The 26988-nt window shown below is 40.3% G+C and overlaps 1 protein-coding gene across 9 annotated transcripts in view; it reads right to left on the bottom strand.

Annotated features, from left to right (window-relative positions):
* Positions 1 to 13650: 13650 nt before the first annotated feature.
* Positions 13651 to 26988, bottom strand: part of MRTFB (myocardin related transcription factor B) — a 208566-nt gene continuing 195228 nt past the window's right edge. For all 9 annotated transcript variants that reach the window (XM_060120108.1, XM_060120106.1, XM_060120107.1 and 6 more), the window contains 2 exons: positions 21465 to 21525; positions 13651 to 19331 (listed from right to left, as the gene is read on the bottom strand). In XM_060120108.1, coding sequence (XP_059976091.1) covers positions 18796 to 19331; positions 21465 to 21525 — 597 coding nt within the window. In that variant the 3' untranslated portion in view covers positions 13651 to 18795. The remainder of the gene's footprint in view (positions 19332 to 21464; positions 21526 to 26988) is intronic.

The raw sequence follows: 26988 nt of genomic DNA on the forward strand, positions 1-26988 counted from the left end.
TTTTTTTATACAGCAGGTTCTTATTAGTTATTTATTTTATACATATTAGTGTATATATGTCAATCCCAATCTCCCAGTTCATCACACCACCACCACCGCCCCCGCCACTTTCCCCCCTTGGTGTCCATATGTTTGTTCTCTGCATCTGTATCTCAATTTCTGCCCTGCAAACCGGTTCATCTGTACCATTTTTCTAGGTTCCACATATATGCGTTAATATATGATATTTGTTTTTCTCTTTCTGACTTACTTCACTCTGTATGACAGCCTCTAGATCCATCCACGTCTCTACAAATGACCCAATTTCATTCCTTTTTATGGGTGAGTAATATTCCATTGTATATATGTACCACATCTTCTTCATCCATTTATCTGTTGATGGGCATTTAGGTCCTGGCTATTGTAAATAGCACTGTATGAACATTGGGGTGCGTGTGTCTTTTTGAATTATGGCTTTCTCTGGGTATATGCCCAGTAGTGGGATTGCTGGGTCATATGGTAATTCTATTTTTAGTTTTTTAAGGAACCTCCATACTGTTCTCCATAGTGGCTCTATCAATTTACATCACCATCAACAGTGCAAGAGGGTTACCTTTTCTCCACACCCTCTCCAGCATTTGTTTGTAGATTTTCTGATGATGCCCCTTCTAACTGGTGTGAGGTGATACCTCATTGTAGTTTTGATTTGCATTTCTCTAATAATTAGTGATGTTGAGCAGCTTTTCATGTGCTTCTTGGCCATCTGTATGTCTTCTTTGGAGAAATGTCTATTTAGGTCTTCTGCCCATTTTCGGATTGGGTTCTTTGTTTTTTAATATTGAGCTGCATGAGCTGTTTATATATTTTGGAGATTAATCCTTTGTCCGTTGATTCGTTTGCAAATATTTTCTCCCATTCTGAGGGTTGTCTTTTCATTTTGTTTGTAGTTTCCTTTTCTGTACAAAAACTTTTAAGTTTCATTAGGTCCCATTTGTTTAATTTTGTTTTTATTTCCATTACTCTAGGAGGTGGATTAAAAAAGATTTTGCTGTGATTTATGTCAAAGAATGTTCTCCCTATGTTTTCCTCTAAGAGGTTTATAGTATCCGGTCTTACATTTAGGTTTCTAATCCATTTTGAGTTTATTTTTGTATATGGTGTCAGGGAGTGTTCTAATTTCATTCTTTTACATGTAGCTGTCCAGTTTGCCCAGCATCACTTATTGAAGAGCCTGTCTTTTCTCCATTGTATATCCTTGCCTCCTTTGTCATAGATTAGTTGACCATAGGTACGTGGGTTTATATCTGGGCTTTCTGTCCTGTTCCATTGATCTATATTTCTGTTTTTGTGCCAGTACCATATTGTCTTGATTACTGTAGCTTTGTAGTATAGTCTGAAGTCCGGGAGCCTGATTCCTTGAGCTCCATTTTTTTCCCTCAAGATTGCTTTGGCTATTCGTGGTCTTTTGTGTCTCCATACAAATTTTAAGATTTTTTTTGTTCTAGTTCTGTAAAAAATGCCATTGGTAATTTGATAGGAATTGCACTGAATCTGTAGATTGCTTTGGGTAGTATATTTATTTTCACAGTATTGGTTCTTCCAATTCAAGAACATGGTATATCTCTCCATCTGTTTGTATCATTTTAAAAAAAATTTTATTTTATTTTTTATTTTTGGCTGCATTGGGTCTTTGTTGCTGCACGCAGGCTTTCTCTAGTTGTGGCGAGCGGGGGCTGCTCTTCGTTGCGGTGCACGGGCTTCTCACTGTGGTGGCTTCTCGTTGCAGAGCATGGGCTCTAGGCATGCGGGCTTCAGTAGTTGTGGCACATGGGCTCAGTAGTTGTGGCTCGCAGGCTTTAAAGCACAGGCTCAGTAGTTGTGGCACACGGGCTTAGTTGCTCCGTGGCATGTGGGATCTTCCTGGACCAGGGCTCAAACCCGTGTCCCTTGCACTGCCAGGCAGATTCTTAACCACTGTGCTACCAGGGAAGCCCCTTGTATCATCTTTAATTTCTTTCATCAGTGTCTTATAGTTTTCTGCATACAGGTCTTTTTTCTCTCCAGATAGGTTTATTCCTAGGTATTTTATTCTTTTTGTTGCAATGGTAAATGGGAGTGTTTCCTTAATTTCTCTTTCAGATTTTTCATCATTAGTGTATAGGAATGCAAGAGATTTCTGTGCATTAATTTTGTATTCTGCAGCTTTACCAAATTCATTGATAAGCTCTAGTAGTTTTCTGGTGGCATCTTTAGGATTCTCTACGTATAGTATCATGTCATCTGCAAACAGTGTCAGCTTTACTTCTTCTTTTCTGATTTGTATTCCTTTTATTTCTTTTTCTTCTCTGGTTGCTGTGGCTAGGACTTCCAAAACTATGTTGAATAATAGTGTTGAGAGTGGACATCCTTGTCTTGTTCCTGATCTTAGAGGAAATGTTTTTAATTTTTCATTATTGAGAATGATGTTTGCTGTGGGTTTGTCATATATGGTCTCTATTATGTTGAGGTAGGTTCCCTCTATGTCCACTTTCTGGAGAGTTTTTTTTATTATAAATGGGTGTTGAATTTTGTCAAAAGCTTTTCCTGCCTCTATTGAGATAATCATATGGTTTTATTCTTCAATTTGTTAATATGGTGTATCACATTGATTGATTTGTGTATATTGAAGAATCCTTGCATCCCTGGGATAAATCCCACTTGATCATGGTGTATGATCCTTTTAATGTGCTGTTGGATTCTGTTTGCTAGTATTTTGTTGAAGACTTTTGCGTCTATATTCATGAGTGATATTGGTCTGTAATTTTCTTTTTTTGTAGTATCTTTGTCTGGTTTTGGTATCAGGATGATGGTGGCCTCATAGAATGAGTTTGGGAGTGTTCCTTCCTCTGAAATTCTTTGGAAGAGTTTGAGAAAGATGGGTGTTAGCTCTCCTCTAAATGTTTGATAGAATTCACCTGTGGAGCCATCTTGTCCTGGACTTTTGTTTGTTGGAATATTTAAAATCACAGTTTCAATTTCATTACTTGTGATTGGTCTGTTCATATTTTCTATTTCTTCCTGGTGCAGTCTTGGAAGGTTACACCTTTCTAAGATTTTGTCCATTTCTTCCAGGTTGTCCATTTTATTGCCATAGAGTTGCTTCTAGTAGTCTCTTATAGGATGCTTTGTATTTCTGTGGTGTCTGTTTTAGCTTCTCCTTTTTCATTTCATATTTGAGTCCTCTCCCTCTTTTTCTTGATGAGTCTGGCTAATGGTTTATCAATTTTGTTTATCTTCTCAAAGAATCAGCTTTTAGTTTTATTGATCTTTGCTATTGTTTTCTTTGTTTCTATTTCATTTATTTCTGCTCTGATCTTTAGGATTTCTTTCCTTCTACTAACTTCGGGTTTTGTTTGTTCTTCTGTCTCTAGTTCTTTTAGGTGTAAGGTTAGATTGTTTATTTGAGATGTTTGTTTCTTGAGGTAGGATTGTATTGCTATAAAGTTCCCTCTTAGAACTGCTTTTGCTGTATCCCATAGGTTTTGGATCGTCATGTTTTCATTGTCATTTGTTTCTAGGTATTTTTTGATTTCCTCTTTGATTTCTTCAGTGACCTCTTGGTTATTTAGTAACGTATTGTTTAGCCTCCATGTGTTTGTGCTTTTTATGTTTTTTTCCCTGTGATTTATTTCTAATCTCATAGTGTTGTGGTCAGAAACGATGCTTGATATGATTTCAATTTTCTTAAATTTACTGAGGCTTGATTTGTGACCCAAGCCATGATCTATCCTGGAGAATGTTCTGTGCACACTTGAGAAGAAAGTGTAATCTGCTGTTTTTGGATGGAATGTCCTATAAATATCAATTAAATCTATCTGGTCTTTTGTGTCATTTAAAGCTTGTGTTTCCTTATTAACTTTCTGTTTGGATGATCTGTCCATTCGTGTAAGTGAGGTGTTAAAGTCCCCCACTATTATTGTGTTACTGTCAATTTCCTCTTTTATAGCTGTTAGCAGTTGCCTTACGTATTGAGGTGCTCCTATGTTGGGTGCATATATATTTATAATTGTTATATCTTCTTCTTGGATTGATCCCTTGATCATTATGTAGTGTCCTTCCTTGTCTCTTGTAACATTCTTTTTTTTTGGGGGGGGTGGGGGTAGGAGTTTATTTATTTATTTATTTTGGCTGTGTTGGGTCTTCATTTCTGTGCGAAGGCTTTCTCTAGTTGTGGCAAGTGGGGGCCACTCTTCATCGCGGTGCACGGGCCTCTCACTATCGCAGCCTCTCTTGTTGCGGAGCACAGGCTCCAGACGCGCAGGCTCAGTAGTTGTGGCTCACGGGCCTCGTTGCTCCGTGGCATGTGGGACCTTCCCAGACCAGGGCTCGAACCCGTGTCCCCTGCATTAGCAGGCAGATTCTCAACCACTGTGCCACCAGGGAAGCCCAACATTCTTTTTTTTTTAAGTCTATTTTATCTGATATGAGATTACTACTCCAGCTTTCTTTTGATTTCCATTTGCATGGAATTCTTTTTCCATCCCCTCACTTTCAGTCTGTATGTGTCCCTAGGTCTGAAGTGGGTCTCTTGTAGGCAGTATGTATATGGATTTTGTTTTTGTATCCATTCAGCGAGACTGTGTCTTTTGGTTGGAGCATTTAATCCATTCACATTTAAGGTAATTATTGATATGTATTTTCCTATTACCAGTTTGTTAAGTGTTTTGGGTTTGTTTTTGTAGGTCCTTTTCTTCTCTTGTGTTTCTCACTTAGAGAAGTTCCTTTAGCATTTGTTGTAGAGCTGGTTTGGTGGTGCTGAATTCTCTTAGCTTTTGCTTGTCTGTAAAGCTTTTGATTTCGCCATTGAATCTGAATGAGATCCTTGTCAGGTAGAGTAATCTTGGTTGTAGGTTGTTCCCTTTCATCACTTTAAAATGTCATGCCACTCCCTTCTGGCTTGTAGAGTTTCTGCTGAGAAATCAGCTGTTAACCTTATGGGAGTTCCCTTGTATGTTATTTGTCATTTTTTCCTTGCTGCTTTCAATAATTTTTCTTCATCTTTATTTTTTGCCAATTTGATTGCTGTGTGTCTCGGTGTGTTTCTCCTTGGGTTTATCCTGTATGGGACTCGCTGTGCTTCCTGGACTTGGGTGGCTATTTCCTTTCCCATGTTAGGGAAGTTTTCGACTCTAATCTCTTCATATATTTTCTCAGGTCCTTTCTCCCTCTCTTCTCCTTCTGGGACCCCTATAATGCGAATGTTGTTGTGTTTAATGTTGTCCCAGAGGTCTCTTAGGCTGTCGTCTTTTCTCTTCATTCTTTTTTCTTTATTCTGTTCCACAGCAGTGAATTCCACCATTCTGTCTTCCAGGTCACTCATCCGTTCTTCTGCCTCAGTTATTCTGCTATTGATTCCTTCTAGTGTATTTTTCATTTCACTTATTGTATTGTTCATCTCTGTTTGTTTGTTCTTTAATTCTTCTAGGTCTTTGTTAAACATTTCTTGCATCTTCTCCATCTTTGCCTCCATTCTTTTTCCGAGGCCCTGGATCATCTTCACTATCATTATTCTGAATTCTTTTTCTGGAAGGTTGCCTATCTCCACTTCATTTAGTTGTTTTTCTGGGGTTTTATCTTGTTCCTTCATCTGGTACATAGCCCTCTGCCTTTTCATCTTGTCTGTCTTTCTGTGAATATGGTTTTTGTTCCACAGGCTGCAGGATTGTAGTTCTTCTTGTCTTGTAGTTCTTCTGCTTTCTGCCCTCTGGTGGATGAGGCTATCTAAGAGGTTTGTACAAGTTTCCTGGTGGGAGGGGCTGGTGGTGGGTAGAGCTGGCTGTTGCTCTGGTGGGCAGAGCTCAGTAAAACTTTAATCCTCTTGTCTGCTGATGGGTGGGGCTGGGTTCCCTCCCTGTTGGTTGTTTGGCCTGAGGTGACCCAACACTGGAACCTACCTGGGCTCTTTGGTGGGGCTAATGGCGGACTCTGGGAGGGCTGACGCCAAGGAGTGCTTCCTAGAACTTCTGCTGCCAGTGTCCTTGTCCTCACAGTGAGACACAGCCTCCCCCCGCCTCTGCAGGAGACCCTCCAACACTAGCTGGTAGGTCTGGTTCAGTCTCCTATGGGGTCACCGCTCCTTCCCCTGGGTCCCGATGCGCACACTACTTCGTGTGTGCCTTCCAAGAGTGGAGTCTCTGTTTCCCCCAGTCCTGTCGAAGTCCTGTAATCAAATCCCACTAGCCTTCAAAGTCTGATTGTCTAGGAGTTCCTCCTTCTGTTGCCGGACCCCCAGGTTGGGAAGCCTGACATGGGGCTCAGAACCTTCACTCCAGTGGGTGGACTTCTGTGGTATAATTGTTCTCCAATTTGTGAGTCATCCACCCAGCATTTATGGGATTTGATTTTATTGTGATTGCACCCCTCCTACCATCTCACTGTGGCTTCTCCTTTGTCTTTGGATGTGGGGTATCTTTTTTGGTGAGTTCCAGTGTCTTTGTGTCGATGATTGTTCAGCAGTTAGTTGTGATTCCGGTGCTCTCACAAGAGGGAGTGAGAGCATGTCCGTGTACTCCTCCATCTTGAACCAATCTCCTCCCTTCTCATTTTCCTTTGTGTATCTTCTCCATGTATTTTGTTTGCAGTGGTTACATTTAACATCCTAAAGTTATAACAGTCTATTTACACTGGTAACTATGTAACTTTGCTCACATACAAAACTGCTACTTCTGTACAGCTCCTCTACACCCACCTTCGTTATTGACATCACAAATTACATCATTACATGTTATGTACCCACTAATATAGATTTAGAAGTATTTTTATGCTTTTCTCTTTTAAATCCTATGAAAGAATAAAAAGTGGAGTTAAGATCCAAAGTGACAATAATACAGGTTTTTACTTGTCCATATATTTACCTTTACCAGAGAACCTTATTTTTCATAGGACTTTGAGTTACTCTCTAGCATCCTTTCATTTCAACTTGAAGGAGTCCCTTTAGCATTTCTTGCAGGGCAGGTCTAATGGTGATAACTCCTTTAGCTTTTGTCTTGGAATGTATTAATTTCTTCCTCACTTTTGAAGGACACTTTGTTGTATATAGAATTTTTGGTTGACAGTTTTTTTCATTCAGCACTTTTTCCTTTTTTCCCCCAGCTTTATTGAGGTATAATCAACTGTATATATGTAAGGTATATTTTGATATACCTACACACTGTGAAAGGATAACCATAGACAAGCTAATTATCACATCTATTACCCACATACTTACCAATTTTTTTTTTGGTGTGTGATGAAAATACTTAAGATCTACTATCTTAGCAAATTTCAGTACAATACAATACAGTATTGTTAGCTGTTTTCACCATACTGTACGTTAGGTCCCCGGAGGTTATTCATGTTATAACTGGAAGTTTGTTCCCTTTGACCAATAGCGTGCCATTCCTTACCCTGCCCCTGATAGGCACCACTCTACTCTCTGTTTCTGTGAGTTTGGCCTTTTTAGAGTCCACATATAAGTGAGATCATGTACAGTATTTGTCTTTTTCTGTTTGACTTATTTCACTTAGTATAATGCTCTTGGGTTTTATCCATGTTGTCACAGATGGCAGGATTTCCTTCTTTTATAAGAGTGAATAATATTCTTGCATGTGTGTGTATCATATTTTCTTTATCCATTCATCTGTAGATGGACATTTAGGTTGTTTCTGTATCTTGGCTATTGTAAATAATGCTGCAATGAACATGGAAGTGAAGATATCTCTTTGAGATACTGATTTCATTTCCTCTGGATATATACCCAGAAGTGGGATGGCCAGACCATATGGTAGTCCTATTTTTAATTTTTTGAGGAACCTCCATACTATTTTCCATAAAGGCTGTACTAATTTACATTTCCACCAACAGTACACAGTGTTTCCCTTTTCTCCACATCCTCATCAACACTTGTTATCTCTTTTTGATAAGAGCTATCCTAACAGGTATGAGTTAATATCCCATTGTTGTTTTCATTTGCATTTCCCTGATGATTAGTGATGTTGAGCAGCTTTTCATATACCCATAGGCCATTTGTACAGGTATACCTTAAAAGTATTGCAGGTTCAGTCGCAGACCACTGCAAAGTAAGTAAAGTGAGTCATGTGAGTGTTTTGGTTTCCCAGTGCATATAAAAGTTATGTTTACACTATACTGTAGTCTATTAAGTGTACAATAGCATTATGTACACTTAAAAACAATGTACATTCCTTAAAAATACTTATTGCTAAAAATGCTAACCATCATCTCAACCTTCAGTGAGTTGTAGTAGTAAAGTCAAAGATTGCTGATCACAGATCACTGTAACAACAATAATAATGAAAAAGTTTGAAATATTTTGAGAATTACCAAAATGTGACATACAGACATGAAATGAGCAAATGCTGTTGGAAAAATGGTACCCATAGATTTGCTTGACATAGGGTTGCCACAGATATTCAATTTGTAAAAAAATGCAGTATCTGTGAAGTGCAACAAAGCAAAGCACAGTAAAACAAAGTATGCCTGTATGTCTTCTTTGGAAAAAATGTCTATTCATATCCTTTGCCCATTTTTTTTTTTTTTTTTTTTTTTGCGGTACGCAGGCCTCTCACCATTGTGGCCTCTCCCGCTGCGGAGCACAGGCTCTGGACGCGCAGGCTCAGTGGCCATGGCTCACGGGCCCAGCTGCTCCGCAGCATGTGGGATCCTCCCAGACCGGGTCATGAACCCGTGTCCCCTGCATCGGCAGGCAGACTCTCAAACACTGCACCACCAGGGAAGCCCTGCCCATATTTGTTTTTGGTTTTGCTATTGAGTTGTATGATTTGCATATTAACCCCTTATCAGATATATGGTTTGTAAATATTTTCTATTCTGTAGGTTGCCTTTTCATTTTTTTGATTGTTTCCTTTGCTGTGCAGAAGGTTTTTAGTTTGATGGAGTTCCACTTGTTTATTTTTGCTTTTGTTTCCTGTGCTTTTGGTATATCTAAAAAATCATTGCCAAGGCCCATGTCAAGGAGCTTTTCCTCTGTTTTCTTCTTGGAGTTTTATGGTTTCAGGACTGACATTTAAGACTTTAATCATTTTGAGTTAATTTTTGTGTGTGGTGCCAGATGAGGTGAGGGTCCAGTTTCATTCTTGTGCATGTGGATATTGAGTTTTTCCAGTAACATTTATTGAAGACTGTCTTTCCCTCCACTGTATATTCTTGGCTCTTTTGTCATAGATTAGTTGACCATATATGTGTGGGTTTATTTCTGGGCTTTCTATTCTGTTCCATTGATCTGTGTCTGTGTTTTGTTGTTGTTGTTTTTTGGCTGTGTTGCACAGCTTGTGGGATCTCAGTTCCCTGACCAGGGATTGAACCAGGGCTGTGGCAGTGAAAGCCCATAATTCTAACCACTAGGCCACCAGAAACTCCCCTATGTATCTGTTTCTATGCCAATACCATACTGTTTGGATTACTATAGCTTTGGAGTATAGTTTGAAAACAGGAAATGTGATGTGCTTCCAGATTTGTTCTTTTCTCTCAAAATTGCTTTGGCTATTTGGAGATCTTTTGTGGTTCCATACAAATTTGAGGATTGTTTGTTCTATTTCCATGAAAGATGCCATTGGAATTTTGATCAGAATTGTACCTGTAGATTGCTTTGGGTAGTATGGACATTTTAACAATATTAATTCTTCAAGTCCATGAGCACGGAATATCTTTCCATTTATTTGTGTCTTCAGTTTCTTTCATCAGTGTCTTATAGTTTTCAGTATACAGGTCTCTCACCCCCTCGGTTAAATTTGTTTATTTTTAAAATTTTATTTTTGGCTGCGTTGGGTCTTTGTTGCTGCTCATGGGCTTTCTCTAGTTGTGGCGAGTGGGGGCTACTCTTTGTTGCCGTGCACAGGCTTCTCATTGTGGTGGCTTCTCTTGTTGCGGAGCATGGGCTTTAGGCACACGGGCTTCAGTAGTTGCAACACGCAGGCTCAGTAGTTGTGGCGCATGGACTTAGTTAAATTTATTAAATTTATTCCGAAGTATTAGGCTGGCCAAAAAGTTCGTTCGGGTTTTTCAGTAACACCTTACAGAACGAACTTTTTGGCCAACCCATTATTTTATTCTTTTTTATGAAATTCTAAACAGGATTATTTTCTTAATTTTCTTTCTCATAGTTCATTATTGGTGTAGAGAAATGCAACATATTTTTGTATATTACTTTTATATCCTGCAACTTTACTGAATTTATTAGTTCTAATACTTTTTGGTGGACTCTTTAGGGTATTCTCTATATAATAACATGTCATCTGCAAATAGTGACAGTTGTACTTCTTCCTTCCCAATATAGATGACTTTTATTTCTTTTTCTTACCTAATTTCTCTGCCTAGGACTTCCAATGCTATGTTGAATAAGTGGTAAGAGTGGGCATCCTTGTCTTGTTCCTCATCTTAAAGGAAAAGCTTTCAGCTTTTCCTTCTTCTTGAGTCAATTTTTGGTAGTTTGTGTAGGCATTTGTGTATTTTATCTAAGTTAACTAATTTATTGGCATGCAGTTGTTCAATGTATTCCTGTGTAATTCTTTTTCTTTTTAAGGTTTTTTTTTTTTTTTTTTTTTTTTTTTGCCGTGCCGTATGGCATGCAGGATCCTTGTTCCCTGACCAGGGTTTGAACCTGCACCCGCTAGAGTGGAAGGTCAGAGTCTTAACCACTGGACTGCCAGGGAAGCCCTTTTTTTTTTTTTTTTTTTTTTTTAAATAGGAACTATTTCCAACTCACAGAAAAGAATAGGTAGAATAAAGAAATCAACTGCCAGTAAACAAGTGTTAATATTTTGCTAGATGGCTATAGAATTACTAAAGAAATAAATAGAAAAAATAAATAAAACCTTCAATATTAATTGAAGCCTACTTTAATTCCTGCAATCTAATTCCTTTTCTTTCCACAAGTATCTTGAATCTTGGTATTGACATGAGTCCTTACCACCCATATTTTCATATTTTATATAAAAAAGTGAACAGCATTGTTGATTTAAAATGTTACTTGAATTATGTAGGCTTCATTCTGCACTTTTCTTTCCCTCAGCATTTTGAGATTGATTTACATTGGCACATTAGATTTAGTTCATTTGTGTAAATTGCTATGTTTAAATGTTCGCAAAATGAAAGGCATACAGGTCGTTTTCAGTGTTTGCTTTGTAAACTATGCTTTCGTGTTAATTCTTGCACGTGATTGCCTGTGGGCATGTGTTTCTCAAGGATGAGTATCAAAAAAGTTGAGTTGCAGAGTTTGTATCTTCAACTTTACTAGATATTGTAAAATTGCTCTATGAATGCTGGGTTTTTGGGTGTGCTCAAGTGGCTCCAGGTACCCAGCCCAGGTAGGTAGTTTTGTGAGTCGTTGTGTGTGGCCCCACCTGTGGGCTTGGGCTTCACTTAAGATGCCCTAGTCTTGTAACCCAGGTTCTGGTTGGAGTTAACCTAGTACAAGCTGTACTGTGGATGCTATTAACCATCCGTGTGAGTAGCTACTTTGTAAAATGTGTGAGATTGAGGAGACTTGAGAGACGCCCAGTTGGGGTGAACCTCATGATTGACATGAACTAAGTCTGCTATAATCAATTGGTTTTGTCACGTATCTGAACAAAGACGTTGGAGTGAATGTACCGAGTCTACAGAAATGATCCGGGCTCTGGGATGTCAGAAGCTTGGTCTCACATCCACACTCTGCTTTCTTTGTAATTTCGGGCAAGACATTTCCCTTCTCTGTCCTTAGTTGCCACATCTATTAAATGGGGATAGGAAGAGTTCCTTGCTCGTAGACTTATTAAACGAGGGTTTTATACATAAAGTGTTTGGCACAGGGCCTGGCATTTAGCAGCATCTATTACATTTGCTGCTGTTTCTATTAACCTGTCTCCACTTGCATTCCTGGGCCTTGGCGCTGTGTACCAGGGACGTGGGGAGAAGGGTGAGTACGCACTGTGGTTACCGCCCACAGGGCCATGTCAGCAGCTTCCTCCTGGAATGATCTGTCACACGGTCATTTCCATGAGGGGCAGTCAGACAGTTGATTAGTGGCCTCATGTTTTGTCTAAGTATACACTGTGGGTTTAGTTTTAATAACTGGTCATAAAAATTAGCAGAAGAGATAGCCAGGATGTCCAAATGGGGTTTCTTTCTGAAAGTTAATATCCATCAGAAAGGGAAGCTATTTGTGGAAGGAGGGGCAAAGGAATGGTCGTTAGGTGACTTGGGAAATCTTCAAGACGGTTATGTGGCACATAAAATTGTTGGTGACATGTAGTTTACATCTGTCCTGAAGCTGGTCTTTCCTAGGTGTCATTCATTTCCAGCCATCACCAAGTGTGTGGGTGTGTCTGTGCTTACAAGTGCTTTTGTAGTCCTGTCGACTCTAGAGCAAGTGTGCTGCAGAGGATTACAAAGGTGCTAAATGGTGACTGTGTCCACTATCTAAAAGGCTTTCGAAGGCCTGTATTACCCAAAGGAAACAGAATTATCTCCAGAAGAGTCTTAAGCCCCTTGAGGTCTGGGATTCTTAAATGCTCTGCTGTCGACGCTTCCAGACTTTGTTTCCCAGCACTTCTTGGCCAGATTCTGTCCTTCAGCCCAACTCCGGCACCTAGCCCTCGGCCTGGCACAGAGCAGGGCCTCAGCCAAAATCTCTCGCTTTACTCTGACCTCCCCCAAGTAGTTTTCTGTTTGGAATGTCCTTTGCACATCCTAACGCATCTCTTCCAGCACCTTCCCTAAAGCTCCCAGCTCTGTCCCTTGCTCATTCCTGGGACTGCCTGGGGCACTTTCTCTTTCTCTCCCCAAGGGAAGGATCTTGGCTGGTAACATGTGATGTTACAAATGTCTTAGTTCGTTGGAAGCATCATCTACTTACCGGTCTGTTGAGGCTGCTCCCTTGGTCCCTAAAGGTAGCGGATGATGAACATTTTGTTGTAGTTAAGTAACCAGTGATCTTTCTTTTCTCCCTCTCTGAGGGTGATACGACACCCACTTTCATAGTCAGATATTGATATGAAAGTTTTGGCTGTTAGTCAGGTTTACCCATTACTGTTTTATGTCATCAAAACTCTATTTTAACCATGGGCTTCTGGGTTGAAAATCAAATGCCATCTTACTAAAATAAACTGAATTCTAAAGACCATTTCTTTTGGTCTATAAAAGCACCTCATATAAATAGTTGCTTCTGAAATGTGGCTGAACTGAGGGATTACCTGGGTCTTTTGGGAATCTTGTTGGTGGCTCATTTATTACTGTCAAAGCGAGAGCCAGTTTTCCCCAGGCATGTGTGTACACACCCACCCCCGGGGGACCACAGCCTTCACCACATCTCTCATTCGGGGTTTCCTTATGATTGTGGGAGAATGCACATGGTTTTGGTGTCAAATCTTGTCATGGTCAAGTTCAGTTAGGTACCTGTTTCTATTTTGTATCCCACGATCCTGGACCTGGGGGAGGGGAGGTGTGCACCGGATGTGTGATTCACAAAACCTGCCTCAGCACACCCGCTTGTTGTGTCTGGTGACTGCTGTAAGGCTTGCTCTGAAGGCAGTGTCTCCTCCCCGCCCGCCCCCCTCAGCTCTCCTGACCCCATAGCATGTGGTCTTTCCTCTGCATAGCAAGAATCATAGTACATCAAAATGTTTTTATTTGAGACACAAAAATGCAAAATTGCTGATATCAAACATTTCCCGATCAGCTACAATACGGCCACTATGTACAAAAAGATCTGATGATAAATGTGCACACATATAAAAATACAGTATGCATTACCTATGTACAGTACATGTGCAAAATGTATGGCATTCAAACATGATATGGAATTGATTTCAGGGGTGCAAACAGCAAATACAAAGGCATCATGGTTTTTCTTTTAAAAAACAACATAAAGGCAATACATGAATGGACCCCCGATTGCCATAGTTTTTTGTTTATTAAACTAGTGCTTTGATAAGCAGGGCTCTGCAGATTGGTATCTTTCTCCTTTTTTTCATAGAGTGAGATGCTAAGACATAATGTGACAATGAAAATAAGAAGAGAAACACCTATCACATCTCATTTCTATTGCAAGCAAGAGAAGAAAACTAATTTGTACGTAGAAAGGAAAAAACTCTGTATTACTGCTAAATACGTATTATTCTTAACCCAACAAAACAAATCTATACTATTTTACATGAAAACAATAGAGAAATATCTACATCTTTGTGAAAATTATAACCTTAAATGGATAATACCTTTTTGGGACTGATTTTTGAGATCTCATTAGTCTCAAATTTTAAATAAAAAGTGCCTCCTTTTGGCAAATACTTGGCAATGCCTTTGGTTCCACTGAAGCAAGTTTGCATTACTATTAGTTATTCAAGGTTAAGTGCTTTTGGTAGCAACTAAACCCTTTCCTAAATGCTTCCTCCTCCTCCTAAATCAGCAAGTTTCCTTACAGCATAATGTGGAGAGGTAATCGTTATGAGTCTCGGTGATTCTATGAACTTGGTTAAAGCTTTGTCTTAGTAGTTGGCACAAAGCTCTGTTGAACACGACAGCCAGGTTGAGATCGCCAATGACATGTTTTATTTGATTCCAGACAGCACCTTGCAGGTCCGAGATTGCCATCCTCTTGTCACAGAATCGTGACATTTTCCAATGATTCACAGAGCAACGTGTTTGTGTGGAGGGGAAGAGCTCTTTTGTAAACATGTGCAGCTTTTTGAATTACAGGCCTCAAATCAGAGATTTCAGGTAGAAACCCTTTGCAATGATGCATTTCCTCAAATACTGCAAGAAAGGGTGAATGGGGACAAACATAGACCTGCTTATTGCCATGCAGTCACTTCACAAGTAAAAACGTAGCTCAGAAACATCGCTGAATAAGCAAGTTATCAAAGGTTTGAACCAGGAACAAGAATGACTACGTATTAATTGTTATTTTCCAGTTTTGACTGAAACCACTTAAAAGATGCGCTGAAATGCAGTTAGGATGCTCTCCAAATACACATTTCTGCACTTGTGAGCTGTGTTCCTTGATAATAACTCCGACCTTCCAGTTAGTGTTCTTTGAGAGTGTGGGCTAATTTTGTGGCCTCCAGGCAGGGGACACTTTGCCTGGTGTCTTGCTCCGGTGCCAGTGGTCGGGACTGATGTGGTGGTGACGGATGGCGACACGCAGAGGGCTATTTGCGAACCTGCTGTGGAGCCCCGGGTGGCTCTGCTGGTGGACACTGACAGCTAGTCTCTTGGAAGTTTTTGAAACAGCCCCTGGCTGCCACCCTCCACCTGGCTCATGGCAGGAGCCACCAGATGGGCCCCAGAAACAGCGTGAGGGTGTGGCGGAAACCCGGGCAAAGGCTGTTTGTGGACAGTAAAGGGACGGACCCGGCACTGTTGTGGCTGGTTTCAGCTTGGGAATTGCGAAAGGACTCTGGAGAAAGCTGTGTGGCCTGGAATGATCTGGGTTGATCTGGGGTAGAGGAAGCCTGAGTCAGCTTTGGTGACAAAATGGGTAACACTCCTGATCCATCATCACTCGGGGTCCACGGACTGCACAGTTTGTGACGGTGCCCTCTACAGGTGGCAGCCTGGGGGGGCGACACCACACTGCCTTTGCCACGATTCTGAAATGGCACTTCCAGGGATCACACAACCGTGCAGTTTGTAAAAAGATTTTAAGTAAGATCTCTTTTGTGCCATAAAAATATTCATATAAAACAAACACAAATAGTATCTGAGCAAGAAGTTCCATGAATTCAGACTACATCTATGTACAAATATGTGGCAGGTGCTATACAGTAGATTGCACATTTCAGGAAAAACACTAGAACGTGAACCACTCACACTGTCCTAAGAGGTTTCCTAGTACATGCTTTGCTGAAATGTACAAGATGACCACATATGCCTGAAGCTTCGGTGTACCTTCTATTCCTCCCATCCTTAATGACGAGATGTGATACCTATATACACTAGCAGGGGAAGCTTGATACTCCTGTGTTTCAGGAATATTTAGGAAATAAGACTGGATATGAGATAATGTTTCTAGGAGTTGGTTTCCTGCTTGGCAGTATACTGTTCTGCAGGATGGTGCACAACAGCACCACTTCTAAACCCCACACACATGAACACCTGAAAATCCAACCAGCGCTTCTGCCCTCTGTTTAAAGGGCTGTGAAGCTCACCTCAAACCCCAAATCACCCTCTTTGGTAAACACACGCCTTTCCCATTGCGCTTACCATCACGTTCACTGAGTTAGGGCAGAGGGGCTGTGATCACAGAATGTCACCTTTGGTCATGTCACACGCTGCGCACGGTCTGTGTCCTCACTCTCACCTGGAACATTAGCTGAGACCCTGGTGAGCAGCACTGGTGTCACAGAGGCCCAGCTGGCTACTCAAGCCAGGACGGAGGGCCGGGTGGAATGCTGCGAGTAGGTGGCTGGCAGAGTCAATACTAGACGCCCCTTGCCTGCCTTTAAAGGAAATGCTGGTACGTGAAGGTCTGAACACACATGTGAAGTGGGCACTTCAGCAATGTGTAGTCGAGAGACCAGGCTCATGAGATGGCGTTCTTTGCAATGCAGTGTGTATTTTTGGAGAGCAACCTTCCTGTGGCATGTTTCAAATCTATTTTAAAAAAGCACTAAGGGGAGCTGAGGGCTAGAGAACAATCTATGTACACAACTCGGGATGATGGAAACAGAGTCACTCAACAGGAACCAGCACCACTAGCTGTTCAGTTGCCTCCTGCTGACTCACTGGTATTTGGTGCTAATTTAATAAAAGCCATTTAAATCTGAATGAAGATGATGCTCAGAGTCTAAGTGTGGACCACAGAAGCCCCAGACAAAAACCCAGGGCCCAGACTTCCCCGAAGAAAAGTACCTTCCCGGGTCAATAGCCCTGCCCCTGGCCACAGGCCCTCTGAAAGGAACTGACTCGAGATGCACGTCATGCCCAGGACGTTAACTGTCCCACTGGGCTTGGTCAGATGGCGGCGCTGTGGTTAACGGTTACTGGTTCCCACATGTTGGATTACCAATTGCTAAACACTCGAAGTACCTACTGCAGACCACACTGTGCCTCTGCTTGAATCATCCAGAAGCACTTTCCAGTTGGGAGGGCTTTCAACTGAGGGCTCGAGGGTTGTGGGCAACTGAATACTGGGAAAATGGACTTTTCTTACATGTAGTAAAATTTACAAACTGAAATAAAAATATACAGTAAGACCAGTTCTTAGGCAAAACACAAACCCAGAAATGATTCACAGACTCTTTCCAAGTAGTGGGTCAGGTTCCCACAGTGACTTGCAAGAGGCAACTTTCACCATTTAACAACCGAGAGAACACCTGACCATACGTAGGGTTTATACAAGGTGAGGTGGAGAGCACAATGATGTTATATAATAAAAACCTCCACACTTTGGGGTAGATTTCAGGTGGGTTTTTTTCAGTTATTTATATTTTATCATATACTTACTTAAACGACTAGCTTGATTGAAATAATCTTGGAAATCCTGTGATAGTTGGCATTTTAGAAAATTATGAAACTACTCAACAAATCTTTTTTCTATATAAAAAACTACTAATAAAACCTCCAGTTTTTCCATCTTCAGCTTGATGATATAGTGAGAGCTCAGGTATGACATCCAGTTACAAGCCTGTAAAACAGTAACCAGGGATAAGCGACAGAGAAGAGGACGGCCAGGGCTGGGTCCACTGGCCAACCTGGCGCCTCTGTCTCACCTGTAACCGTTGTAGGAATGTCCTAGGTTGATGACAGACTTCTCCCTTGCCTTCTCTTTGCAACTCACCAGCTCAGAAATATATTTTATGCTAAAGCCTTTTCTTGGTTCTTTGAGATGGGTCTGGTTACCTGAAAGTTAGTCAGCAATTCTTTAAATACGGAAATACATGTGGCTCAAGTACTCCAGAAATATTTGAGTTATTACAAGAAGTAGGACCACTGGGTACCTAATGCCTTACTCCAGTGTAGGCTGTACACATCACAATGTCAGAGCACACATACAGATATCTAAGATACACATTAAAATCAACCTAATCAACCCAGAGGGCTGCAAATAGAATTTTCAGTGTTATCAATACACCTGACTTCTTACAGTGGATTGTTTATGACAGTCTTTTGTAGACACTGTCTGGTTATGGTGGAAGATCTTCCATTTCAATTTAAATTTGGAGATCTAAAGATTCCCAAAAATCACAAAATAAACTATAACACACAAAAAAATTACATTGGTTTCTGAATGGAACCAAAAAGTCTTCAGTGGGAAGCTGTCACTGAACTGGCTGGTGCTGACCACTGCCCTTGACCCCTGCTGCATCTTGGGCTGGGCTCAGGCTATTTCTAGGAAATACCCTGTGCAGTGGTCTCTCACCTCCCTTCTTTTTGAGCGGAGCCGTTTGCCTTTTATTGAGGGTCTCAAAGTGACCACAGAGGTTTAAATGTAGCTGATGACCAGAGGCCCTGGTATCACCGCCCTGCACACATCACTCTGCTTCATGTTTTTATCTAAAGGTACCTTTCATTCTTTAATGAAGTCTGGAGAAATACATAAGTCTTCTTGGAGTAGTGTTTTTTTCAGAAGGCTCTGTGCTATATTAAATCGTAGACATTCACTGCTGGATGCAATGAAATGTTTTCAAACTTGGTTTCCAGCCTCTGACCATCCCTCCATTCTTTCTGTGACAACATATTATAATTGCAATGATGCAACTATGGATCTGTCTCTAAAAACTGACCTTCTCCAATCATCTTCATCTTCTTGACCCTCATGGAATCTGGGATGAGAAATCTGTGCCGTTAGTCCCATGGCAGTGGTAGGTCCTGTGGGTCTAGGAAGTCGGCAGAGAACATGCTCGGAGCAGTGGCGCTGAGGGGAGTGAGTCCCGATGACGTGCCGGGCATGGTAATGTCTAACCACTCCATGTTGTCCAGGTTCGAGTCAGAAAGGTCAAGGGACAGGCAGGGAGTACTTGCAGCAAACTGGGCCTCGGAAGTTTCCATGGGTGAGTGTGAGTGGTCCAGCACGCCTGAGTGACTCAGCAGGTCGTTCTGGAGATCCTCTATCAGGGAGAAGGGCTCCCTGTCCTCGCTGCTGCTTTGCAGTGGAGCAATTTCACTGGCTGAAGGCAAAGTTCCATCCAAGAATGCTTCTAGTTGGTTCTCTAAGCTGGCAGATAAACTGCTCATAGGTTCTAAGGATATGGGTGGTGCCATTTGGACTTGGGGTGGTGGCCGGGACACCACTGTGCTGACTGGCATTGTGGTGATGCTGGCTGTCACTGGTCTCATTTTGGAAATAGGAGAAGGTTCTTCTTTTACAGGGAGGGAAATCTCTGCAAAATAATTGAAGTAATTAACAATGATTTGGTACTATTTAAACGTTTTTTATTCATTACCAGGGCAATTATTTTGTATTTTTGTGATGACTTATACACAGTCCATCTTAGAGTTAGGAAGAGGATGCTGTTGGTTGGGTACGGTCCTGGATAACCTTTAGGAGGACGGATATTTTAGTTAAATAGATAAACATTTAAGCTGATAACGTTCTGATATGCTTTCAATTCTTTTTAGTAAGAGTAAGCATTAAAAGCAGTCTCTACCACCAGGTGGGAATCAATGATTTTAGATTATTTGATCCTTTTCTTATTCTAAGTCATTCCAGGCTGAAGACAGGCTCCTGTCTTACCCTCTACCTTGAATCTGCTATTACAGCGGCACACCACCCTTACAGTGAATGTCAAAGTGGATACCCTGAGTTTGTACAGGCTTCATGAAGTACATCCTTAATATTATGAAAGCTCTAATTATATTCTTTTTTTATCATTATAGTTGAACTGTGTGCTGAATTTAGCCATTTACATTCTATATAAAGTCCTTAAAAGAGACAATGTTCTCTTATGTCATTTCTGAGTTAAAGCTAACACATCTTTTCCAAGATGAGGTGGATTACCTTATTTTTCTTTTCTTTGTCTCATTTTCTGAGTTCATATAAAATCTTGAGGATTTGGTAAATGTCTTAATAAGCATTAATTACATGTTATTCCTTGCCAGATCAAGTAGCAAATTAACGGACCATCTGCTATAGATGTGTTCACTTAGCTACATACATTTGAATAAAGTATCCTTTTTACTTTCTTATGAGTATTTGACTGGTTTCATTTATATGCAGATACACTAGGAAACATGTATTTAATAATCACTCTTACAATTCAGTGATTGGGATGCATGAATAAGTGAGAGAAAGAACTTACAATCTGACTGCTATATGTGAACTGCAGACTGTGCACTGCCTGTGTTTTTAGGACAGTTATGCTGCTCTTCATTATCTGTTGTCATCTCTAGAATTGTTCTGAAAGCTGAAAGTGCAATCTAAATAATTAGTTTACAATCAACTATTTAAATTTCTATTCTCATTATTACTGGTATTAGTATACAATAAGATAAAATAATATACTTATTGGATACTTTGCCATAAAAAATCATCCCTTTTAGAAAATAACTCAATTGTTATTTTGTTACTGTGACTTTGTCATATTTTAATTTCCAAGTTTAGGCTGTAAACATTATTCTTTTTAATCATTTCAAAAAGTATTTTCACCAGATTTGGCAAAAAGCATTTTATTATTTTTTTAACCTTGAATTCAGGCCATGGTATATCTATTTCTTTAATTTCCATAGTTTAGATATACATCATGAGTTTAAAAAGAAAATGCTATTTGCACATGTAGATCTATAGTCAAATATGAAGAATTTTCTATGTTTGTCAAACATTACAAAATCATTAACTTCAAAATCAAATAGAACCTGCTATGAATGGAGGAATTTTGATCACTTTAAAAACCTGAATAAAACTCTTTCACCAACGTAATTTGAGAATACTTTAAAAATATTCCAAAATAGCATCTGAAGTTTTGAAATACTGATTTTATACTTATTTTTAAAGATATGTAAGCTGAGGCAGAGAGATCCTTGATTTTTTTTTCTTGTGGTTAATGTCCCTTATCCCTTTTTAAGATGACAAATTGTAAAAATCTAAGATTTTCAATCATATGTAGAAAGTGCTTGCCTTTGAATTTTAATAAAGTTACTAGAGCCCAAGCTAGGTAACTAGGTTTTATGAAACTAATGCACAATGAATTTTTATCCCATCACAACATTTACGTGGAGCAAGTTTTGAAGTTTTTCAGTGTGGTCTTTAAGTCTGGTTCTTCTGTGTTATTTTGAGGTAGTCTATCTTTTTCAGCAGGCATACATCTATTGCTAAGTCTATTAAATTATTGTGTTATAGTGAAACAATGGCTTTTCCTTCATTTTAATCACCTAAATTTAACAGATTTAAAAGAGTAAACTGAAGTAGAATTAGAAGAATATGTTTCTCACTACTCAGATACGCTGTGAGCTCTAGAGGAAAACTTTCATGAACTTGTGATAAGACCCCTGTGGGGTCTGATGTGACTTTGACCCACCTCCGCTTTTAATGAGGATGTCAAAGAGGTCGTCCATCTGCTGACTGTGTGCATTGGAAATCTACAACAAAGGAGAATATACGTTAGCTTTCTTTCGTACAAACCTGGAAGCATTAGACAACTGGGAGCGCTACAAACCTTACAGAACATCTAGCCTAATCTATCATTTGATAATTTTGAAAATGCTGAGGTCACCTGAGACATTATGCCATTTTCCCAATGTGTCACAGCTGGTTAAGTTGACAGAGCGAGAATGGGGTGAAAAAATTGTAAAAATCTAAGATTTTTTTTTACCCAGCTCAGCTGACTTATTTTCTATCACTGGTTGCATTTTGAGAGGCCTCTGACACTTTCTTTTAAAAATGTCTTTATTCATTTGCATTTATGTAAAAATATAAGGTATGTATAAAGGTGCTCATACTATATTTTTTCAGCTTTATTGAGAGTTACCTGACATACAAAAAACTACACGTACATAAAGTATACAATTTGATAAGTTTTGACATATGTATACATCAACAAAACTATCAACACAATCAAGATAATGAACACATCCGTTTCCCCTAAAGTTTCCTCATGCTCTTTTGCAATGTTCCTTTCATCCCCAGGCAACCCAGTGATCTGCTTTCCTTGATTACAGATGAATTTATGTTTTCTAGAGTTTTATATAAATGGAGTCATACAGTATGTACTTTCTTTAGCAAGGGGAGGGTAGAGGAAGCTTCTTGCATTCAACATAATAAATTTGAGGTTTAACCATGTTGTAGAGTACAGCTGAGGAACAATTCATTCCTTTTTATTGCTGAGAAGTATTCCATTGTATGGAAATATCACAGTTTGTTTGGATTGTTGGCATTTTTTGGCTATTACAAATAAAGTTGCTGTGAACATTTGTGTACAAGTCTTTGTATAGACACATGCTTTCTTTTCTCTTGGGTAAATATTCAGGAGTGGGATGCCAGAATCATAGGGCAGGTGTATGTTCAACTTTCTAAGAGATGGCTGTTTTCCAAAGTGATCATATTGTTTTATATTTCCACAGCAATGGATATTTCCAGTTGTTCTCCATTCTCATCAACACTTGGTATGGTCAGTCATTTTAATTTTAGACATCTAACAGGTGAGTAGTGGTATTGCATTGTGGTTTTAATGTGCATTTCCCTAATGACTAATGATGTTGAGCATCTTTTCATGTGCTTGTCATCTGTGTATCTTTGACGAAATGTCTGTTCCAATCTTCTGCTTACTCCAGAAATTCTCATGCATACTGTTTGCATGGTATATCTTTTTCCAATCACTTACTTTCAACCTGTGTCTTTGTATTTAAAGTATGCCTCTTGTAGATGCATATTAGTTATCTATTGCTGTATTACAAATTAGTCCAAAAAAACTTAGTGGCTTAAAACACTAAACAGTGATTTTCTCTCACAGTTTCTGAGGGTCAGGAAGTTAGGAATGGTTTAGATGGATAGTTCTGGCGTGGGGTCTTATAGGATGTGGTAGTCAAGATGCTGGCTGGGCTACAGCCATCTCAAGGCTGGAGAATGTCCTTGTAAAGGTGACTCACTTCATGACTGACAAGGTGGTGGTGGTTGATGGGAGGCCTCAGTTCCTCTTCACATGGGCCTCTGCAGAGCGCTGCTGGACGGTCCACACGGCATGCTCCCCACAGCCAGCAGTCCAAAAGAGCGCAAGCGGGGTGGCTTTTATGACCTAGTTTCAGAAGCCACACACCATCTCTTCTGCCAATTCTATATGTTAGAAGCAAGTCACTAAGTTCAGCCCAGGGAGGGATGTCAAAGAATTTGCAGATGTATCTTTTTTTTGTTTTTGTGGTACGCGGGCCTCTCACTGTTGTGGCCTCTCCCGCTGTGGAGCACAGGCTCCAGATGCGCAGGGTCAGCGGCCATGGTTCACGGGCCCAGCCACTCCACGGCATTTGGGATCTTCCCGGACCGGGGCACGAACCCGTGTCCCCTGTGTCGGCAGGTGGACTCTCAACCACTGCGCCACCAGGGAAGCCCACTGCAGGTGTATCTTAAAACCACTAAAACCACCTCACAGCATACAGTTGGGTCTATTTTTTTATCCATTCTGAAAATTTCTGCTTTTTTTTTTTTTTTTTGCGTTACGTGGGCCTCTCACTGCTGTGGCCTCTCCCATTGCAGAGCACAGGCTCTGGATGCGCAGGCCCAGCAGCCATGGCTCACGGGCCCAGCCGCTCCGCGGCATGTGGGATCCTCCCGGACCGGGGCACGAACCCGTGTTCCCTGCATCGGCAGGCGGACTCTCAACCACTGCGCCACCAGGGAAGCCCACTGCAGGTGTATCTTAAAACCACTAAAACCACCTCACAGCATACAGTTGGTTCTATTTTTTTATGCATTCTGAAAATTTCTGCTTTTTTTTTTTTTTTTTTTGCGTTACGTGGGCCTCTCACTGCTGTGGCCTCACCCATTGCAGAGCACAGGCTCTGGATGCGCAGGCCCAGCGGCCATGGCTCACGGGCCCAGCCGCTCCGTGGCATGTGGGATCCTCCCGGACCGGGGCACGAACCCGTGTTCCCTGCATCGGCAGGTGGACTCTCAACCACTGCGCCACCAGGGAAGCCCAATTTCTGCATTTTAATTGTATTGTTTACTTCACTAGTATGTCTTGTATAATCACTGATATGGTTAAGTTTGGATTTACCATTTTATTATTTGTTTCTATTTGTCCTGTGTTTTGTTCATCCTTTCTTGGCCTTCAAAAAGATTGATTTTTTTTGAATTCTAACTTAATTTTTCTATTTTTAAAAAGTGATACTTCTTTAGTTATTACTGTAGGTATACAATATACACCCTAAATTTTTCATAGGCTACTTAATGTACCATTCCATATAAAATATAAAACCCTGGTAAACATAAAGATCCATTTATTTCCTCCATCCTTATTAGTTTTTTTTTTTTTGGGGGGGGGTGGTTACGCAGGCCTCTCACTGTTGTGGCCTCCCCCACTGCGGAGCACAGGGTCCAGATGCGCAGGCCCAGTGGCCATGGCTCACGGGCCCAGCTGCTCCGCAGCATGTGGGATCCTCCCGGACCGGGGCATGAACCCATGTCCCCTGCATCGGCAGGTGGACTCTGAACCACTGCGCCACCAGGGAAGCCCCTTTATTAGTTATTTTAAGTATTATAGCTATATATTTTATAAGCCCCTCAAGACAGTGTCATTTCTTATAATGCAGGTTTTCTAGTAATGAATTCTTAATTTTTCCTTATCTGAAATTCTCTCTACTTCACTTTCATTCTTAAAGGATATTTTTAATTGATATAGAATTGTGGGTTGACAGTGGCACCACCCCCCCACAAGAACTTTAAAGATGTTCCATTCTTTTCATGCTTCCATAGTTTCTGATGGAAAGTCAGCCATAAATCAAATACAGTTGACCCTTGAACAACATGAGGGTTAGGGGCACTGCCCACCACCCTCAAGAGTTGAAAATCCATGTATAACTTAATTTTTTAAAATATATTTTTGGTTGTGTTGGGTCTTCGTTGCTGCACGTGGGCTTTCTCTAGTTGCGGCAAGTAGGGGCTACGCTTCGTTGTGGTGCATGGGCTTCTCACTGTGGTGGCTTCTCTTGTTGCAGAGTATGGGTTCTAGGTGCGCAGGCTTCAGTAGTTGCAGCATGTGGGCTCTAGAGCACAGGCTCAGTAGTTGTAGTGCACAGGCTTAGTTGCTCCGTGGCATATGGGATCTTCCCGGCCCAGGGCTCGAACCCATGTCCCCTGCATTGGCAGGAGGATTCTTAACCACTGTGCCACCAGGGAAGCCCCATGTGTAACTTTATAGTTGGCCCTCCATATCCATGGTTCTAGCCAACCACGGATTGTATAGTACTGTACTGTGTATTTATTGAAACAAATCTGTGTATAATGGACCCGTGCAGTTTAAACCTGTGTTGTTCAAGGGTCAAAGGTGGTTGTTAAAGGGTCAACGGCAGTTGTTACCCTGTGTGTATTGTACTGCTTTGCTCTTGATGCTTTCAAGATTTGGTCTTTAAATTTGGCTTCCAGCAATTTGACTGGGATATGATGAGGCCTTCTGTTTATCCCATTTGGTGTTCATTGAGCATCTCAAAGCTGTAAACTTGTCTTTCATCATATCTGTAAAAAAACTGACCAGTATTTCTTAAAATATTTTACCTGCCTCATTCCTTTCTCTCCTCTCCTGGGACTCCTATCATACCCATGTTAGACTGTTTGATGTTAAATAACAGGTCTCTGAGGCTCTGTTCACCTTTTTTAACACATTATTGACCGGAGATGTATTAACACATCTTTTGTTAACCGAACATTATTGACTGGAGACGTATTAATACATTTTTAGAGAGTGATACAATTAATATCACTGTGCGAAGTTGTTAGAGCTTAAAATTGACCAAGGGTTCATTATACAACTTATGATTGTCCTTATCATTCACATTTCTTCCTCTGTTAGGTTTTTGTTCCAACCTTGTGTCTATCATAAACGTAAAATTTTCAAAAATGACGCATCGCGAACTTTTGAGTGAAGAGTTTTTCAGTGAATTTTACGCAGATACTTTCTCTGATTGTCTGAGCAACATATATACTAGCGTCTCAGAAGTTCTGATAGTTCTTCAGAATACAGTTCTGATTCAGATGATGTGACTATAAGACCAACAAAAAGACAAAAAACCGTAGTGATTGATACTGATACGGAAAGTGAAAATGAAACTCATGGTGCTAGAGAATGCTCCTTTGCTTCTACAGAAGAGCAGATTGAAGACAACATTTCATGAAAATTAGAAGACTTTACAGGTGTGTCAGGTGTAAATGCTGAATGTAATAACCCACAAAGTGTTTGTTAGTGAAATAACAGAATTAATTTTTGGCTGGCCAAAATAAAAATTGCCAGCCACAGACATTAATTTCTGCAAAAATCCCATGGTCAATAATGAGTTAAAATCTTTTTTTTCCTCTGTTATTCAGATTGGATAAATTCTATTGATCTTTCTTCAAGTTCACTTTTTTACCTCTGCCATCTCCATTCTGCTAAGATCATCTATAATTTTTTTCATTTCAGATACTGTAATTTTCAGTCTTAGAATTTCCATTCATTAAAAAAAAAGCATTTCTATATCTGCTTACATTCTTTATCTTTTCCTTCATTACAGGTATATTTTCTTTTACATTATTGAGGATAGTTATAATAGTTGTTTTAAAATCTTTGTGTGCAAATTCTAACATTCAAATCAGCTGGGGGTTGGTCTTAGCTGATTGCCTTTTTCCCTTGAGAAAGGGTCACATTTTCCTGATTCTTTGTACATTGCCGAGTTATGAACGGCTGTCATGGATATCAAATCGTGGAGACTGTATTCTGTCATTTTTCTCAGATGAATGGTTTCTTTTGTTTTAGGAGGCGGTTACCTTGGGTTGGACTTGAACCTCAGAATGTTTCTTGGGCAGAAGTTCCAACCTCAGGTCAGATCTTTTGTCTTTAGCTGATCTGCTATGACTCT

The sequence above is a fragment of the Mesoplodon densirostris genome, chromosome 16 (genome assembly GCF_025265405.1).
Source record: "Mesoplodon densirostris isolate mMesDen1 chromosome 16, mMesDen1 primary haplotype, whole genome shotgun sequence".
Taxonomy (NCBI): domain Eukaryota; kingdom Metazoa; phylum Chordata; class Mammalia; order Artiodactyla; family Ziphiidae; genus Mesoplodon; species Mesoplodon densirostris.